Source organism: Abramis brama, assembly GCF_963993115.1.
Source record: "Abramis brama genome assembly, chromosome: 12".
In the NCBI taxonomy this organism is placed as follows: domain Eukaryota; kingdom Metazoa; phylum Chordata; class Actinopteri; order Cypriniformes; family Leuciscidae; genus Abramis; species Abramis brama.
Window position 1 is genome coordinate 6,994,092 of NC_139974.1, and position 19,767 is coordinate 7,013,858.

Below are 19,767 nucleotides of genomic sequence, written 5' to 3' on the forward strand. Positions count from 1 at the left end.
ACGTCACACACGTGCTGCGTTGTTTTGGTTCAGAACGTAGCAAACACTATGAGCAAACATGGCATCGAGGCAGAAGCGCTCTGACCGCGTCCTAACTACATGCGACGCGACGGCGCGACACGCGATAAAAAAGTATCATTTTCCATGTTAATCAAAGTTTAAGCAGCCGCGACACGCGACGATTCTATTTGAAACGGATCCTATTTTACTGCGACGTCGCGCTGGAACAACAATCTCAAAGTGTGGCAATGATAATATCAGGTACTATTTTTGTGCTTTATTTAATGTTAAAAGCGTGTATAATGTGACTGAATATCATTTAGTGCTCCCAGCTTTGTAGCTGTAAAAACAACAATGGATAAGTCACATCAGATCTTGAAATTAAACAAATGGAAACAAAAACGTTCAAAATGTGAAGAAAACCCGTGTATTATTTGACAAAGATTGTTTTAGTAACTCAATAGCCTAATCCAAATGAGCACTGTTAATATTCCAAAAGACACAAGCTCTTCCTAAACTGTTTTCAGTCTGTGTTCCAATGAATGTGAAAATTGTCAATTTCCTAATCCTAAGGCACTCTTCTTGATAATCTTTCAAGGCACACAGGTTGAGAAACACTGCCCTAGGCTATAGGTCCCTGGACTTTACTTTGAGAAGTAGCTCACCTACTTTTAGGTTTGTTCTGAGGTTGCTACACATAATTTGTGTATACTCTGTGCTGTGTCTTCTGATCAGATATTAAAGCGAGTTAATACAAACAAATTTGTACTTATTCCCTCACCCAATAAGAATCGATAAGAGAATCGATAAGGAATCGGATCGATAAGCAATATCGATAATGGAATCGGAATCGTTAAATTCTTATCAATTCCCATCCCTATTTATCATGTTATAAAATATACTGTTCTTTTGAACGTTCTATTCATCAAAGAATCCTGAAAAATGTATCAGGGTTTCCACAATATAATATTTAGCAGCACAACTGTTTACAACACTGATAACAATACGAATGTTTCTTGAGCAGCAAATATGCATATTAGAATGATTTCTGAATGATCACGTGACACTGAAGTGAAGCCTGGATTAATGATACTGAAAATTCAGCTTTGCATTATAAAAAAAAAAAAAAAAAAAAAAAAAAAAATCTATTTTACAATATATTCAAATAGAAAAGTTATTTCAAATTGCAATACTATTTCACAGTATTACTGTTTTTGCTGAATTTTTTTGATCCAATAAATGCAGCCTTTGTGAGCAGAAGAGACTAAAACATTAATTTTTATAATGTACTTCCCGTACTACCTAACAGTGACTGGATGGTAATGCTTTTTGGACTGGCAGGGAACTTTTGAGTTCTGAAAGTTTTCATAGTACACAAAACTCTGATATTTATAAAGAATTTGCCAGGGAAAAATTAATTTCTTATGATATGACCACTTTAAATAACAACTTGAAAGTGAAACAAAGCAAAGATTAGAAGCAGCAGAGTGACCAGAGAACACGAGGAACCCCGAGGGACAATACACAACACTGTTTAACCAGTGTATAGACAATCCTCTTCTAGAGAAAAGACCAGCACAGCAGTTCACAGGGTTCCCAAGGTTTCCTTACAGGAAACTCTGATGAGCCTGAAGCCACCAATCAGCACGCATGAGACAAACAAGGGAGCCGCTTACCAGAAGCAGAGTCAGTAACCTTCCCCTCCTCATTACTGTCAGAGCCCACACACATACACACTGACACAAACACATATAAACACATCTCAGACTGCATTACACAACACTCTATCTTCATAAGCTGCATCATCAAACTTCCTCTTTTCTTTCCCCCGAAATGAGTTTCCTGACTCCCCAGTCAAGAATCAGGAAGAAACCAACGGGAGTGAGAGCGAGACATGAGTTCTGCAGAGCTCATCTCCACAAAACGCTCAAACAGCACACGCAAACATCTCCTGAAAACTGGAAGAGTTCTGAGGAGGCTCCGAAAACGCCCTTCAGGATTCGTCTTTCTGGGTGTTTGTTGGCTGAGAACAGCAGCACTTTTAGGAACGTCTGGAGAGATTTTGTAAGATGTTTCTGGAGTCAGTGGCAGAGAACGGAGCATTACTGATAAGGCGCACTGTGAGCCCGAGGCCACTCTTAATAATGCATGAAAATAAAGAGACGGCTGGAATCACAAAGAATGAGAGCGACGTGAAGAGAAATGGTTTCAAATGCTGAGATGTACATGAGCTTCCTACATTTGGTTACACTTTATTTTAAGGTGATGCAGTTAATGTACTTACTCAAATAAGTACTGAGTAATATTATTTAACTACATGCACTTACTATAGAGTTACGGTTAGGGTTTGGTTTAGGGTTAGTAATTATGCATAATATCCTATTATTACTATAATAAGTACATGTAGCAAGGTGTAACTACGTCACCTTAAAATAAAGTGTTACCCTACATTTTTTGAACCTTATAAATCAATGAATATTCACAAATGATGGAGTTTGAAAAGGATGAATAAAAGTTGAGAAAATAACTACAGAAAATTAATCGTCAATAAAAATCACACTTATAATGGAAGTCTATTGGATAAGACGAGTTTAAAATCATATGCACTACTGCACAAAATGTATAGTGGCGGCACTTTTACGGATGCAAAATAAGATGAATCTACTCTCCAGAGATTTCACACCACACTTCTGGATCATGACCTCCGCGTCCCACCCACACACACCACTCGCATCTGTTACTGATATCCTGTGCACACAGCAATGCACACACTCGTGTGCATCAATTTACACTTCTTATCCGCAAAGAATGCTTTCAAATCAGAACCATTTGTTGTCAACTCCTCTCTCTCTCACACACACACACACACACACACACACACACACGTGTGCCGCTAGACTGCCCCCGCAGGAAGTGGTGGGTGGATGCAGCAGTAGACGGAGCTGATAGTGAGGTCTGCGTGGGCTCGCTGGTGAAACATTGATCCAGAGCATCTTTAGGACAAACATACACCTCCTAGACAACAGTTATATTTATATTCCCATACCGCAAACACACAGAGAGAGACCATCAGACATTTAGCACATTGTACCTTTTTACATTTTGAAGAAAATATGAATGGTGTTAGCCTGTGCAATCTCACGGCCACATTGCTAAAGTTTTGCGAATGGTTGTCAGGGTGTTGCTATGTGGTTTTTAGGTTGTTCTGGGTGATTATCCTGGTGGTGCTATGTGGTTGATAGGGTGTTCTGGGTGGCGTAGCTGTGTGGTCGCTAGGATACTCTAGATGGTTGTCAGGGTGTTGTGTATGTGGCTGCTAGGGTGTTCTGGATGGTAACCCGAAAGTTGTGTGGTCGAGTCTCAATACTGGCAGGAAATGACTGAGGCGCCCTTGAGCAAGGCACCAAACTTAGATGCTAGATGCTCTAGATGGTTATCAGGGTGTTGCTTAGTTGTTGTTTTTTTAAGTGTTCTGGGTGGTTGTCAGCATTGCTATGCAGTTGCTGGGTGTTCTAGATGTTTTTCGGGGCATTACACTGCGGTTGCTAGGGTGATCTGAACAGTTGTCAGGGCGCTGCCACTTGGTTTTTATGATGTTCTAGGTGGTTGTCATGACGTTGCTATGTGGTTGCTAGGGTTTTCTGGATGGTTGTCAGGGCGTTGCTAGGTGGTTTTGAGGGTGTTCTGGGTGACTGTCTTGGCGTTGCTGTGTGGTTGTTAGGATGCTCTAGACGGCTGTCAGGGTGTTGCTATGTGGTTTTTAAAGTGTTCTGGATGGTTGTTGGCATTGCAATGTGGTTGCTGGGGTGTTCTGAATGGTTGTCAGGGTACAGCTACATGGATTTTAGGGTGTTCTGGATGGTTGTCAGGGCGTTGCTATGTGGTCCATAGGGTGTTCTGAGTGGTTGTCATAGTATTGATATGTGGTTGCTGGGTGTTCTAGATGGCTGTCATGGTGTTGCTATTGGGTTCTAAATGGTTGTCAAGGCATTTCTATGCTGGTTACTAAAGTGTTCTGCATGGTTGTCAGGGTGTTCCTATGCAGTTGCTGGAGTTTTCTGGGTGGCTAGTAATGCATTTGCAAACAAACAAGAAAATTGCTGACCGCACACTGAATTCAGTGCAGACAAATAAAATAAAATAAAATAAAATAAAATAAAATAAAATAAAATAAAATAAAATAAAATAAAATAAAATAATAAAATGCATGGTGCAAAAAGTGCAAAGTGCACATGAATTAAAAGCAAGAAGTTTCAGCATATTACAACAAACACTCAACCTTTACTTTGTAGATCACCAATTAGGGATAATCAGCTGGATTAAATTGCTAATTGCACCATACAGTTTATAAAACACAATTATTATTGCTAGACCTTTTTTTTAGTCCGGACTGAATTCAGAGTGCGCCTGTGCAATCAGCAATTTTGTTATTCATTTGCAATTACTTTTTTGTCTCGATACTTTACATCTGGAGCTAAAAAAAATATATATTCTAGTTTTGCTAATAATGGATAAAAGTTGAGTTACTCCTGCAGTTCATTCTGGGATCTTTCACACTCACGCGCTTCATTAAAGACCCTGCGTTCTCTCAATGAATGTTCCCGCTGGATCCAGCTGGGCGAGGTGATTCATCCGCACAGTCTCTCTCTCACACACACCTTATTCACAGGCTTAATTATTTATCAACCGCTGATCTACCTGGGACTAACACTTGTTGTATTCAATAATTAATGAACACTAATGCTAAACAGACTAACAAAGGGACTTGAGAGAATCCACATGGAAGAAGCGTTTCCCGTTGCAGTTCACCTGCACTCGGAGGTGGGAGTCACTTTTACGCACTGCACATCTTTTTTACACACACTTGATCTTTAAACTCACTTTGGATTCGCTCAAGAGAGATTGAAGACAAACCAAAATGAGCTGCATGTCTCATATTGATGCTGCAATGTTAACAGCTGTTCTTGCAAAAGAAATCATGCCACTGGAAATAGGAAGGTTCGGTGGCTGAGTATATGCCTTAAGCAATAGCATGCTCCAATTTTTTTTTACCTCCCATAAAGAGGAAATGAAACAAACCAAGTGCATCACAAACCTGACACCACAGCTCCCAAAACAGAGCACTGTATTCAAATAAAGAGTAGAGGGACAACACTGAACTTCAAGAATTAAAGTGAATAAAAAAATACGATCACACACACACACAATATTGGCCACTCCGTAATACATTTCCAAACCGTTTACTGCACCCAAACATTAACAACTTGGACATCTGCATTAGGAATATTCACCTGAAATTCAGCCAAACAAACAAACAAGTTTGGGTCATTTAGATATATACTTTTTATATATAGTTTTTTTTTTTAATTAATCAAATATTGAAGAATAAAATGTTTCATTCAGAAAAATGTCACATTAACAGAATGGGTTGAGAAAGACATTTCATATTGAATTTAGATACACCAGGACACAAAACAGGAGCATGTACGATCTCAAAGTTAACAAACTGACATCCACTACAGAGATCAACTGCTGAGTCTCAGAATGTTTTGAGAATTGAAAAAGACATATACCAATTTACTATAAAAAGATTGTTATGATTACATACATTTGCCCAAAGAGTGTGACATTTTTTTTCACATTTCAGATGCAGAAGTTAAAGCTCAAGACTACGTGAATCTGCTTAAAACAGGGAAACACGAGTGTGAACTGACAATGACATGAAGCTTCCCTGACTCTAAAATTAGGCCATTTACCATCAAGCCATTATTTCAACATTTTTAACCATATATCTGCATAACAGATGAAAATGCAACAGGTTAAAACGTTAACAGTCATATCTTAGCTTGATAGATATTATGATCCTTTCTGAATATTTTAAAATCCTAGTGTTTATATTTTAATTAAGCCTTATTTCAATCAAATATTATAACTTTTTTCTTCATTACATTCCTCAAATTGAAAACAGATCTGATAATCAGCCATGAAAATATGATATTCACCGAAACACACCAAAAGTAAAACCAACATAAGTTCAGTATTATGAAATTAATAGCATTTCCCATTGTAACAGTATTCATCAGAGATAAGAGACACATCAAAAAAATGCCTAAAAATATAACAACATACCAAATGAAACAAAACCCTGAAAAGAGAATGACTATATTTTCACAATAAAAATAAATAAAAGATAGGCTAACCTGTTTTCTTCAGGCACAGCTGACATGTTTGAATCTGTGACACTTCTCTGAAGTGAGTTTTCATTTCCTCATTGTGTCAGGATAATATATTGCATCCAGAGTGATCTGGAACAGCGTGCAGCTGTGTGTTTGTGTGTGTGTGTGTGTGTGTGCGTGTGTGTGTTTACAGCCGTCTGTCTGACTGAAAGCAGAATAGCTGTTCCCTGTCGCCTCCCATAACATCAGATTCTCTTATTGCACTTAACAGTGGACAATCCACGCCAACACACACACGTCACCATTCAGCAAAGACTCTTTCTATTTCTCCTGACTTGTGTTTGTCATTTTTTCATGTAAATTAAGAATCTATTTTTTGACAAAACTATCACAGTATTAAACTAATAAAGTAATTATATTTTGCGTGAAGAAAATAAAGCATTACATATTTTTAACCATTTATCATTACCGTAATATGTCTGAAAGACTTGAGTTTTGAATGTTTTTTGTAATTAGCATAATCATACATGACAATTTCAACAGTGATTCTCTTTAGATATTTCTTTTTTAATAAGTGTAAATTAAAGGCAGGAAAAAATATGATGCAAATACTGAAAATACTGTAATTGTAATATACAGTAGTCAAAACCTTTTATCAAAGTTATACATGCATTTTGAACAATACCCGTTCTTGTCTTAGGACAACTTTGATGTACTTTTTTGATCCACTTCAAATGTTGACTACTGTATAATAATTTTCACATTTCAGTGAAGAGAATTTGGGAAAGAAATGCTCTTTCTAAAAATGTAATGGTCCAAAAAAAACCACATAATTTCTTATTTCTTTTTTTCTTGAGGTGAAATATGGCCTAGAAGCAGAGGTGGACGAAGTACACAACTTCCTTACTTGAGTGAAAGTACAGATACTACTGGTCAAATATTACTCTGTTACAAGTAAAAGTTGTAAAGACCTATTTTTACTTAAGTAAAAGTACAAAAGTACTCATTTTTAAAAGTACTTAAGTATCAAAAGTAAAAAGTAAATGTCAATGCATTGTTTTATTATTGTTGCATTGTTTTATGTAATACTTACAGTACCTTAAGCCTCTGAATCTATGCCTGCCCTCATATCAATATCACATTTACTTCTAAAACACAGTTCCAGTAGTGGGATTGAATGTGAGATTGAATAAGTGCACTCAATAAAACGTCCACAATGGTTTCGGACACCCAAATGGCTGTTCCCTCAAAGAGTGCCCTATTTAAAGTATTTTTTGGCTTTTAGTATGAATATGTTAGCCTTACTGTTATCTATAAGCTAGTGTGCTCCAAAACAATGACATAATTTGAATTTAGAAGACCAAACCCAACGCTGAAAATGAAAATCAGGTTGATGTCAGAATCCAACATCAGACTGACATTAAACTCCAATGTTGGACAGACGTTCCAACCAAAATCCAACATCGGATGCTGACGTCAATCCAACGTCGGGTTCAGACGTCAAACCGACTTTCATTTCCGACCAAAATGCAACCTAATGTTACTACTTTCTACTCGAGGACCTTGACAGAAATGTAGTGGAGTAAAAAGTACGATATTTGTCTTTCAAATGTAGTGAAGTTAAAGTAACAAGTTTCCAGAAAAAATAATACTCAAGTAAAGTACAGATACTCAAAAAGTGTACTTAAGTACAGTACTCAAAAAGTGTACTTAAGTACAGTACTCAAGTAAATGTACTTTGTTACTGTCCACCTCTGCCTAGAAGTGTTCTTGACAGATTTTCTGAAATTCACCTAACTAACTTGAGAAAGCAATGCATAAAACAAAAGTGTGCATTTCTTCTTCCTCTAAGAAGAGTCCTGCTTGCCCAGTTAAAGCAACCACACCCTTTACTCCACAAAATATAGAGGAGGCACTTGTGTAAATGTGACTGTGCGCCACAGGCGTTTATTCACACACACACACACACATAGACACAGACACAGAAACACACACACACACACACAAAACACACAAAACACATACCACACGCACACACACATGTTGGGTTTCCAGGTTTTATGGGGACTTGATTTTCATACACACACACACAGAGAGAGGAGTCACATGGTGTCCATGTGGAGTGGACGGGGAATCCCTGTCAGGGCAGGCCGAGCCGTTCCTGACCAAACAAACAGATGATGTCATCATCAGTGCTGGAGCTCGGCGTGGGCGATCCTGTTCTATCCTGCCTCACACAATCCCACACAATCCCTCCTTTATGAGCGTCGCTCTTGGACTTCTGCTGTTTTGCTTTCTCTTTCTCTCTCGGGCAGGTTTAACCCTCTAAGCCCTGGGCTGATCCGACTGTGGGCATTTCAATAAACACGATTCTACAGGATAAACTTTAAGCACAAATCCCACAAAAACAAGTCCAGGTCCCATTTCAATCAAAATATAAATAAATAAATATTGTTTGCATAAAAAATTAAGCAACAAATTACGATTTTTTTTTTTTCATTGTGACAATATAATAGTCATTTTTATAATTAAGCATATTAAAAATATTTTAATCTTTTTTTGTATATTTGTATTTATATTTTCATGATAAATGAGCAAAAAATTGTGTTACACTTTTCAATAAGGCATTAGTTAAGGTTAGTTAATGTATTATAACTAACAATGAGCAATACATTTGTTACAGTATTTATGAATCTTTGTTCAGAAGTGTTTATTCATGTTAGGCCCATTAAATAATATTAACAGACACAACTTTTGAAGTGTTTTCAAACTAGTTATCTAATGTTAACAAATGAAAACTCATTGTAAAAAATGAGTGATGTAATGCATCCAAATATTTATTTTACATTTCAGTTTTTGCAATTGCCATTATGGTTATTCTCAATAGAATATCTTTAACAGAGCATGATTTATATATTCATTTATATATATATATATAATAAAAAAAAAATCTGCATTTCAGTAAAGAGATTTGGTGACAAAAAGTGCTTAATTGTAAAAAAATTATGTAAAATAGGCTTCATTTTCTTGAAGTAAATATGAAGTGACAGGTTTCATGACATTCACTAATGAATGTTTTGATTCAAAGAAAAGAAGGAAAAACAGAAAAGCACTTTGGTAGACAGAAAGAGCCTCTCCTCTTCACAGTCTTTCCTGACTGGTTTTCCTCACTGCAAAAAACTCCACGACGCTCCACAAAGGAAATCTGTGTCACTTCCAATCAGAGCTCGGTTTGGAAACGGACACGGCCTAATCCGAGATCTAAATAGCCAGGATAACAAGATTGCAGTTTGTCATTTGCCCTGATTGTTCTGGAAACATTTTTACGTGTGAACATCCTAAAAACTAAAGTTTCCACAAAAAACAGCCTGATGTCACAGAAGAAGAACCTTCCACAAAGAACTTTTTATTCTCTAGTTCTAAAAAAAAACAAAACAAAAAAAACATCAGTGTTCTGCTGATTTAAAGAACCCAGAAACCAAGATCTGATCTGAAGAACCTATAAAGTAAAACCTTTTTTTGATTTCCAAACCAAAGAGCAGCCAAACCTGTTATTTTTACGAGGGCACTCTCAAACCTCAACTAACTCATAAATACACAAGATGGTTCTTATTTAGGCTACATTTAAATAAATGCAAGTGCGAAAAACAACAAACATAGTTAGGAAATCCCCTGTGTTCTACTTTTATAAGCTGCTAATGTTTTTATATCGGGGGAATTTTGGCAGCTTATCCAAAGCCCCTCATTGGTTAGTTAAAAAAAAAAAACCTGTTAAACGGTCACAGGGGCGAGACTGTTACAGATGGTGTAAACCAACACCCAAAATGTCACCAAAGCAAACCTTTGATGAGGACAGACCGTAACACATTAAAGTCATATTTCTGCTGCATTTATGATATTCTGCTCTCTAGATAGGGCTTAGATCCTATTGTCAAAATGAAAGTGTATCAGTGTATCTACTGTATGGGATTTTTTGCCAGTTTGAAGTTAACATCTATTGAAAATCCTATGCAATTGCTTAATAGCAAACTAGCCAGGTCTGCAGGTTTGAAATGAAAATACCTGTGCATTAACATACCTGTTTTACACTCACATTTGAAAAGAGAATATCTCTCTCTCGCTCACTCCCTCAGACTGAATCCAGCTCTGCTAGAAGAGTCTCTTTGCATTTGAATCTGAAACCGATCTGAATGTGACAAAAGGACAGTTTGAATAATAAGAAAAAGAAAAGGCCTCACGCTGGAGACAGAAACTCTCTTCCATCAGCGTTCCCTTTCAGAGGCGCTCAGTGAGAGAACGGTGGAGTTCGTGTCGAATGCAGCTGTCATCGCGACTGTATCGCACCAACACAAAAGCACATTCATTCCCGTCCTTTATGCCGCTGAGCTTTATTCATCCATATACTTCCAGCGAAGCAAAGGAATCCAGCTCTCATCAAAAATTAATATTACCGTATGAAAAGGAGAAAAGGGCAATGCTTTCTTTTGAAAGCTGGCGTGCCATTTACGGTAATTACACGACGTCTCGTAGACCAACTGTTTAACTGGCTTTCACTGGAGAATCCTTTTCAGTTTCTTTTTATGTATTTTCTGGGATTTTGCTATTTTGTATTGGCAGAAACGGGAAGATGGGAAGAAGACACGTCACAGGCTGGAATCGAACCCGTGTTTCCCACTTCATCACCACAGATCTGGAATATTTCAGCTAACCGCTTAGTCAAAACTCAGCAAATCATCATATTAGAATGATTTCTGAAGGATCATGTGACACTGAAGACTGGAGTAATGATGCTGAAAATTCAGCTTTGATCACAGGAATAAATTACATTTCGAAATAGAAAACGGTTCTTTTAAATTGCAACAATATTTCACAGGATATTACTGTTTTTACTGGATTTTTAATCAAATAAATGCAGTCCTGGTGAGCAGTTCTTTCAAAAACATTTTAAAAACCAACCTCAAACTTTTAAACCAGGGTTCACCAATCTCGGTCCTGGAGGGCCGCTGTCCTGCAGAGTTTAGCTCCAACCCCAATTAAACTCTGCAGGACAGTGGCCCTCCAGGACCGAGATTGGTGAACCCTGTTTTAAACCATAGTGTATATTCAAATAAATTCAACAGAACAGAAATACAGATTTTGCGAGTACTTTTGGTCATGAGCTGCAAGTATACATGCTATCTTTGAATAGAATATAAGCATACTGCATGCTATTTTTTTTAGAACACTGTTGTCACATGACATAACATTTAATGAGGCCTTTTGGCAAATCACACATCAGATTTTCTTTTAAAGGATCGAGGGCAGGATTTTTCTCTGGTCTTATGCAAACGCATTAAATTAGCAGAACCTCTCATGTAACTCCCCACTCAGCTCCCTCTCGAAACCCATTAATTCCTCCACACAACGCCCGTCGACAACTACTGCCCGCACTAGACACCGCTAATGTGAAATAGAATTTGTGACTTCCCCCCCGCTAAATGGATTTAGCCAAGTCAATAGCGGTGGAATTATGACGAGGCAGTCCGAGGGCACTAAAAAGGCAGGGAACACCGTGTTGTTACGGGGCAGCCGAGGGGATTCGGCATGGGTCATGTTTACAGAGAACATGCTAATCCCCCCGAGCTCATTAGACCGGCGGCTGATCATGGAGTTCATTCATGGAATTCTCTCGCTGCCTTAGTTCTGCTGGGTAACCATGATTATACATGTCATGATATATCAAAGTGTCGCTGTAGGAAAGTATAGGCAAGGAATCTGATTGGTTTACAGACTATGTTAAATTGCAGGCTTCTAGGTTCACATTTCCAAAAGGAAATATGAGCTCAGATAAGGAATAGTGTGTAGCGGATTGGCTGATCTTAGTTAGTCTTCCAACCTGGTCATAGCGGTTTAGCAGGCTGGTTGTAGAAAAGTTTTAACCACTACTTTAACTGGTCAGACTGGAAGACTAGCCGACAACCAGCTAAAACCAGTGATATTCTGTGATATTGTGCTTTCTAAATTTGACTCAGGTTCCTTTTACAATGCAAGTCTATTGGGATGTTTTTCGTTTTATCATCTGCCAGGTGAAAAACATACAATGACTCATTTGCTTAGTACAGTAACAGCTCACCTTTCCTAAAAAAAAATCAGGGTTTCATTGCAAAGTTTATTAAACCCAAGTATGAGTAATAGTACTAGTCATGTTATGGTGTCAATTGCACAGCACACTAATCATATGACTTCCTGCGTGGGTGTGTGTGTGTGTGCCTCAGGAGACAGGTGGCAGGTGTTTCTCTGCCTCTTCCTGTCTGTTTGTGAATAACAGAGTCCCTCTGGCTGGTTCATCTGAAGTTTACTGTACTTCCTGTCTTCATACGTACACACTATCACATCCTCATGCCATCAACACCTTCATACAGACCTGGGAACTACTTCCCGTAACTCTCACCTGACATTGTTCTAGATAAAAACACTCCAACAGCTGTGCATTTAAAGTATAAACAAAGTTGGACTGTATTGTAAAACCACATGACATAGTGATTTTATTCTTCTTATTTGACTACAGGAAGATTCGACATGTTCCAAATTTTAAAATAGGATCACCTTAGCAAATTAACATTTTATACACTCATGAAATGTATACAATCATATATGGCACTTAGCAAGTGTTAAAGGTGCTCTAAGCGATGTTGGGTGACGTCACTTCTTGTTGACGTTTGAAGTATTGTCAAACAAAACGGAGGCCAGCTCGACCCTCCCTCCTCCTCATCCCATCCCCTCCCCCTCCCTTCCGTGCTTCCTGAAACAGTCATGAACGAGTCGCAGGACTTCGGGACTTCGCACGTTCCTTCTCCTTTTCCCTCTTCTTTGCTATTTGTTCATCGGAACGTCGTCTCTTTGGTCGTGTGTCGGCCATATCAAAATTCAAGAGAATATAATTCTAACGTTAGTCGTTGTCCAGGACATCTCTCCTCTAGCTAACGTCCCTCTTCATGCTTCTCTCTCCTCCACTCCCCACACCACCCTTCATGTGCACGCGCACTAACCCCCCAACCCCCACCCCCAAATTATTCTTGTCGGTTATTGGCTGGAACACTGTTTGTTATGTTTCGTGGTCCAGGCTGGGCCAGTTTGTTTTTGTTGCCGTTTGTGGAGCCTGTGGTGTCTACAGAGACCCCGTTTTTTTACAGTGTGTTCAGGGGACAGGCAGCTAGCGGATAGTGAGGAGATGTTTGCTGTATGTGACAAAAAATGTTTTGGCCTAAAAAACGTGTGACTTCGCTTAGAGCACCTTTAATTTTAGACCCTTGTTATAGAGAACTGTCCGAAACTCCTCCTCCTTCACAGCACAAGGGGTTGTGGGTAATATCAGCCCAAACATCATGCACCAATGCATATTTTTTTAAATCCACTGAAAACATTGTGCTAATCCTAGTCTTAAGACCGTAGGATCTATTTGAATTAGGATGCAGCCGGAACACAAAATCTGTGGCAGTAGATTCCAGGAAAATATTGTGAGAATATCATTTGATTTCCGTTGGCTCTAATTCGCCATAGAGCAGCATGTGTGTGAGTGTGTGTGTATGTCAGGCTGCCTGGAGCTTCAGAGTGTCAGCCAAAGCACCATGATGACTTACAGACCGTCGGAATGGCAGTGTGCGTATGCGTGTGTGTGTGTGTGTGTGTGTGTGTGTGTGTATGGAGTTGTTTTCTGTGTTTTCCCGCTCCGATTAGAGCCTGGCTGGAGGCAGCATTATGTAATCTAACACGGCAAAACACACCCGGTGAGACGAGCGAAACTGAGAATCTATAAATAACAATTATCCATCTCTCCCTTCATCTTCACCTCTTCCGCAATGCACCTTGTTCTTGTTTTTGTTTATTTATATAGCACTGTTAAATCAAAATTTTGCCAAATACGGTGGGGCCTGGTTATTTAACGATTTATACACAAACAATAATATTTTATATCTAATTCTAAAATGGACCGGGAGCAAATTTAGAGACGCTATAGTGACAACAATCTGCACATATTTTTTCTTTTTTCTTTACCTCCACACTTCGCTCTCTCTCTCGCTCTCATTTTTTCTTTCTATACGTTCTCCTTCAATCTCTATACTGTATTAGATGCAAAGCTTACTATGACTATTAGTTGAGCTCTGACACAGCTTACACTTTTCGGCAACACTTGATCCATTAATACTAACACTTTATCTTCTATTCTATATTTATTATCTTTATAATTTTTTTTTTTTAAAGTACACGTACTGCGTTATATTAAACTGAGAAGGGTCATAGCACTTGCATATTGTTGTCCTATTGTTAGTTTAACTGCTTTTATTGTTCTCATTTGTAAGTCGCTTTTAATAAAAGCGTCTGCTAAATGAATAAATGTAAATGTACCCCATTCTATAGGGTCAAGAGTGTTTGAAAATCTTCAATAAAGAAAATATCAATTAGTCTCAGTGAGATGTAGTGACACAACACTAGCCGACAGGGACATTTCACTTCCATTTGTTTGGACATGTGGTCATTCTTACTGTCGAGTCCTGCATAAAACAAATATTACTTCACTAACTTGATTCATGCTCAAAGCTCCCTGTGTTTTTCTCTGTCCATTCATCCATATGATGAAGATCTCACAGCTTCAGCTGCGGCCCATCAAATGCCAACTTCAAAACAAACTCTCTTACTCAAACAAACACACATGGTTGCACGAAATGCCTGTGAACAATACTTTTTGCCAGCTAATGGGGGTCATTTGTCTTTCTGGTGTTCATGTAAACCAGAACTCTCGAGCCAGGCCTGTGAGTGTTTTCAGCATTACGTCCATCTCTGACTCGGTTGCATAACCGTTCATCCATTCTGGGCTGATCCTCTCCACCCAGTCCAGCTATTCAGCCCTCGGGGGGGTGAACGGAGGATAACACCCCGTGACCCATGCAGAACCTCAATCATGACACCTAAAAGTTATCATGAGTCTTTAGTAACAAAACACTCAGGCAAAACTTAAAATAAAGGGCATGTAGACTAGAGTGTTGTTCTGGCACTGGTCAGTATTAAAGTTGGCCGTCCTATTAAGACTATTAACCGTTAGAGCAGACAGGAGAGACTCATGACCTTGCAGCACTAATCGACCGTAAGCTAACCTACAGTAATCCTGACATGACGACTGACAAACAAGAATTACACAAGTGTAAAATAAAATATGAATACAAACATAAGATCAGATAAATCAAACACTTAAATACTTCAAAGTGACACGTAAAGCTAAACAAATGTACAGCACTATCAATGCTGGCCAATTATGTAACAGTTAGAAATAAAAATAAATAAATAAATGTCAGACTGGTCAAATCATGCTACAATTTCAAAAAGGCAAATGTATGCAACGGATCATGCATAAATAAATGAAAAAGCTGACCAATCATGCAACACTTTCATAAAATGCAAATATAAAGCTGACAAAAAAAGCCAGTTGTGCAGCACAGTAAAGCGACCAATTAGGCTGACCAATATATATATATAGAGCTGTTACTGGCCAATCAGGCAGCAATCAAAGAATACAAACATGAAGCTAACCTATCAAGCAATATTTTAAAATAAATTGCATACAAATTCAAAGCTTAACAATTGTGCCATGATTTTATAAAATGCAAATATAAAGTGGAACAGAATTTATTTTTTATTTTATTTAGAAAAATAGAACACAAATCTGGCCAATTGCACACTCACGAAAAAAATTATAATATATAATAAAATCGTAAAGCTGATGAATTAGGCAACTTTTCTCTTTTTTTAATTAAGGGCCTAGTTATGAAACCACTTTTAAAAACTGCAATTGCAATATTGGCCAATTGGGCAAAAAAATCAAAAAATTCTAAAACATTAAGCTGACCTATCAAGCCATAATTGTACACAAACAAACAAATAAATGCAAAACTGACCAATTGGGCATTGCTTTCATAAAATCCAAATATAAAGCTGACCAATCATGCAACACTCCAAAAAACACAAACATTAAGCTGGCCAATCGTGTAACACTGTATAAATAAATAAATAAATAATTGCAATACTGTCAACAATACAAATGTAAATCTGGCCAATCATGAAAGACAGATGAACAGCCAATCATTCAAAACAAGTCTAGTTAAGTCAAGTCTAGACTAGAAAAGAAGTCAACATGCGAAAGGAGGTAAACATGTTATGATCGTACACCTTCACACTGAGTACCTGAGCGGCTGAGCTGCTTCAGTTTGTCTTCCAGTGAAAGTGTGTCTGTATCAGGACAAGCCGGATTTCCCTGAATCGCTGGGGAACACCTGGACCTCCCCTAAGAGTGTGTCCTCTCTCTCTCAAACACACTCCGACCGCATAACCACCTCCGACCACAACAGACAGCGGACAGACCTCGCCTAGAAACTCTCTCTTTCGCTTTCTTTCGCTTTCGACTGAAAAGCCAGCTGGGTGTTGATAGCTCACTCACTCACTCACTCGGTCATGTGAAAGCTACCGTTTACCAACCCTCCCTCGTTCCCTCCTTCCCTGTATCTCGGTGTCTCCTCCTCCTCTGCTCTTTTTTTCCCCAACTACTTTTTTAATCCCTGCGCTAAATTACTGGGAAAGCCCTGACTACCGCCACGATGACTTCCTCTCTCAGCGAATAAAGAGAGAGAGAAAGAGAGAGAGACACAAAGCAGGAGGGAAGGTCTATAAAAAGCTGGCTGCCTAATTCCTTTGGCTGAACGCTTCGAGCCACACACACACACACACACACAGCGATGGAAGCCGAGAGTTTGTCAGCATCAGATTAGCTTCTAACCCACTTGTGGAGAGTCGCCGCCCACGGTACCGCCACACACTCCTATTAATACACGAGTCGGGCCCACACACTCCACACGGCACAGTCGCCCACGCAAAAACATTCACACACGTACACAGACAACACAGAGCCCTGCACAGATGCTCACACACACACACACAGTAATTAGCCCATGTTTTCTGATTTACACTCAGATTTTCACTAGGCATTTTGAGATTATGATATTGGTAAACAACAGATGAATCGGCAGATACTTCAGAATTTACATTACAACATTTGGATTTCATTTTGAGGCTGATTATTCTGTTATCATCTGATGTCGCTAAATCACAACATTGAGACATCCAGCATTTTGATATTAATCAACAAACAATTGGCTAACATTTTGAAATGTATATTAACAATTATATTATAGTACAACACTTTTAGATTATCAACATCGGCTGATGACGAAATAAGATTTAGATCAAGATTTACAATATATTGTGATATTGAAATGCCACATGCTGCTAATGGATAAATTATATAATATTTTGACACTACCAACATTGGTAAATAAAAGATAAATCAGCAGATACTTCAAAATTTACATTTTGAGGTTGATTATTCAGTTGTGACATCCAACATTTTGATATTATAGATGAATAACATTGGCTGATAACCAAATAATCACATGATATTGTGAGATTTATAATGATTTAGACTACATTACGATATCGAGATCACAATATTATCACAAATTTTAGAGGCTGTTAACAGATTAGCCAATATCAGCCAATTATTTGCCATTAAGCCGATATCAGTAACCACAAAACATTGAGATATACATTCAGATGTACATGATGACTTTTGAAATGATCAATAATTGGCTGAATAGTGTTCATATTTACGTAACGTTTTTAGATCATCAACATCAGCCAGTAACCGAATATTCTGAGATGTATATGAAGATTTACACTACATTAAGATATTGAGTTTACGACAGTGAAATGTCACAGGATGTTAACCGATTAATCAAACAATATTTTAAGACTACCAACATATGCTATTTATCATTCAGCTGATAGTAACCACAAAACATTGATTTGTACATTCAGATTTACATTATGCCATTTTTAATGATCAACATAAGCTTTTAAATTAATTACTGGTTTAAGTTTTTAGATCATCAACATGATGATATAGAGATTAATAGAGATGATAGATACATTACATTGATACATATTGTGATTATCGACATGCACTGATATTTACAGATTTACATTACAATAACCTTGCTCACTTTGCTGATTAAAAGAAGTGCAAATCCGATGTGTCAACATCTGCAAACAAGCTAAATGACAGACAATAATACACTTTTAATATATATTATGTAAAACAAGCATATAGGTGTACTGTGTACGTCTTATTTGCTAATATAACATTGTATTTTACAAAAAGAAAATTGGTGCATTGGGCAATGCAAAATTTATAGCATCGACCGCAACTCTTGGGCAACACAACACACAAGAACACACACACACACACAAATGCCTCTAAAGGTGAAAAACAACTAAAAGTAACGGGAAAAAACATGACCAGTCACGATCATGTCGCTCCTCTCATCTGCTGTGGTAAACTGTGACCACACACACATATTAGATGCTAACACACCGGAAGGCATGCAAACACACGCAAACACACACAAACACACAAACACAAACACGCTTACCTATACACAGCTGTCTGTGACTCTCTGGTTAACACCTGCTAGAGCTTCGTGTTATGGGTGAATGATTCTGTTCTCACACTCGAACAGACACACACATGGATATAGAGTTAGTCATCATACACCTAGACTTACACACACTTATAGACCTCAGGCGCAGTTTAGTCAGAGCCGAGCGGTTCTCACGCTCAGAGCACACACACACACACACACACACACACACACTTTCACAACCTTATTCCTATAAACAAGCCCTCACACATTCACAAACAGACCCACTTAAAACTTAAAAACTACTGACTAAAACCTAGAAATAAACCAAACCAAAACAAAGCTATGTTTGGAACAGCATCCCACCATAAACTCAAAAATAAAGGTTATTATTGACATATATGGTTCCATTAAGAACCTTAGACATTCATGGAACCTTTCCATTAAAAAAAAAGGATTTCCTTTATATTGGAAAAAGGTACTTTGGAAAAAAAAAGGTCTGTTAATAACTTGTCGCTGGGAAACCCCCTTTTTGGAACCTTCATTTTTAAGAGTTTACTTCTGATTTTTGAGTAGTATTGCGCACATTTTCGGTATGCACGGAGCACCTACTGCATATGCAGTGTACAATAGAACAAACTGTGCTGAATACCCACAATGCAATGGACTATTCAATTTCCTTGTGCACCAATGAAACAAAAGTAATATTAACTCTTTTTTTTTCATTAGACTGACATTTTTACCCAAAATGGATCAAAAATGCAAAATAATAATTTTAATGCTATTTCTGAGATGACAAATGGGCGACTGAATTAAAAATGCTAAATGATGAGGTCATGTGACATCAGTGTCACATACTAATGTTTACCTTTGCATACTGCTTTATACACTACCATTCAAAAGTTTGGGGTTGGTAAGAGATTAACTTATCTCTGCTCACCAAGGCTGCATTTATTTGATATTTTTATGAAATATTATTGCAATTTAAAATAACCATTTGCTATTGTAATATATTTTAAAATATAATTTGTTCCTGTGATCAAAACTGAATTTTCAGCATCATTACTCCAGTCTTCAGTGTCACATGA

General features: G+C 37.9%; 1 protein-coding gene across 5 annotated transcripts in view; it reads right to left on the reverse strand.

Moving 5' to 3' along the window:
• The window catches only part of hivep1 (HIVEP zinc finger 1), a 64,548-nt gene that overhangs the window by 19,907 nt on the left and 24,874 nt on the right, over positions 1–19,767 (reverse strand). For 2 of the 5 annotated variants that reach the window (XM_084130716.1, XM_084130720.1), the window contains exon 1: positions 6,201–6,279. The exons of 1 other annotated variant lie outside the window; for it this stretch is intronic. In XM_084130716.1, the coding sequence (XP_083986842.1) occupies positions 6,201–6,264 (64 nt within the window). In that variant the 5' untranslated portion in view covers positions 6,265–6,279. Of the gene's footprint in view, positions 1–6,200; positions 6,280–16,391; positions 16,846–19,767 lie in introns of those variants that run through there. 2 more of the 5 variants (XM_084130718.1, XM_084130719.1) reach the window with 2 other exon arrangements.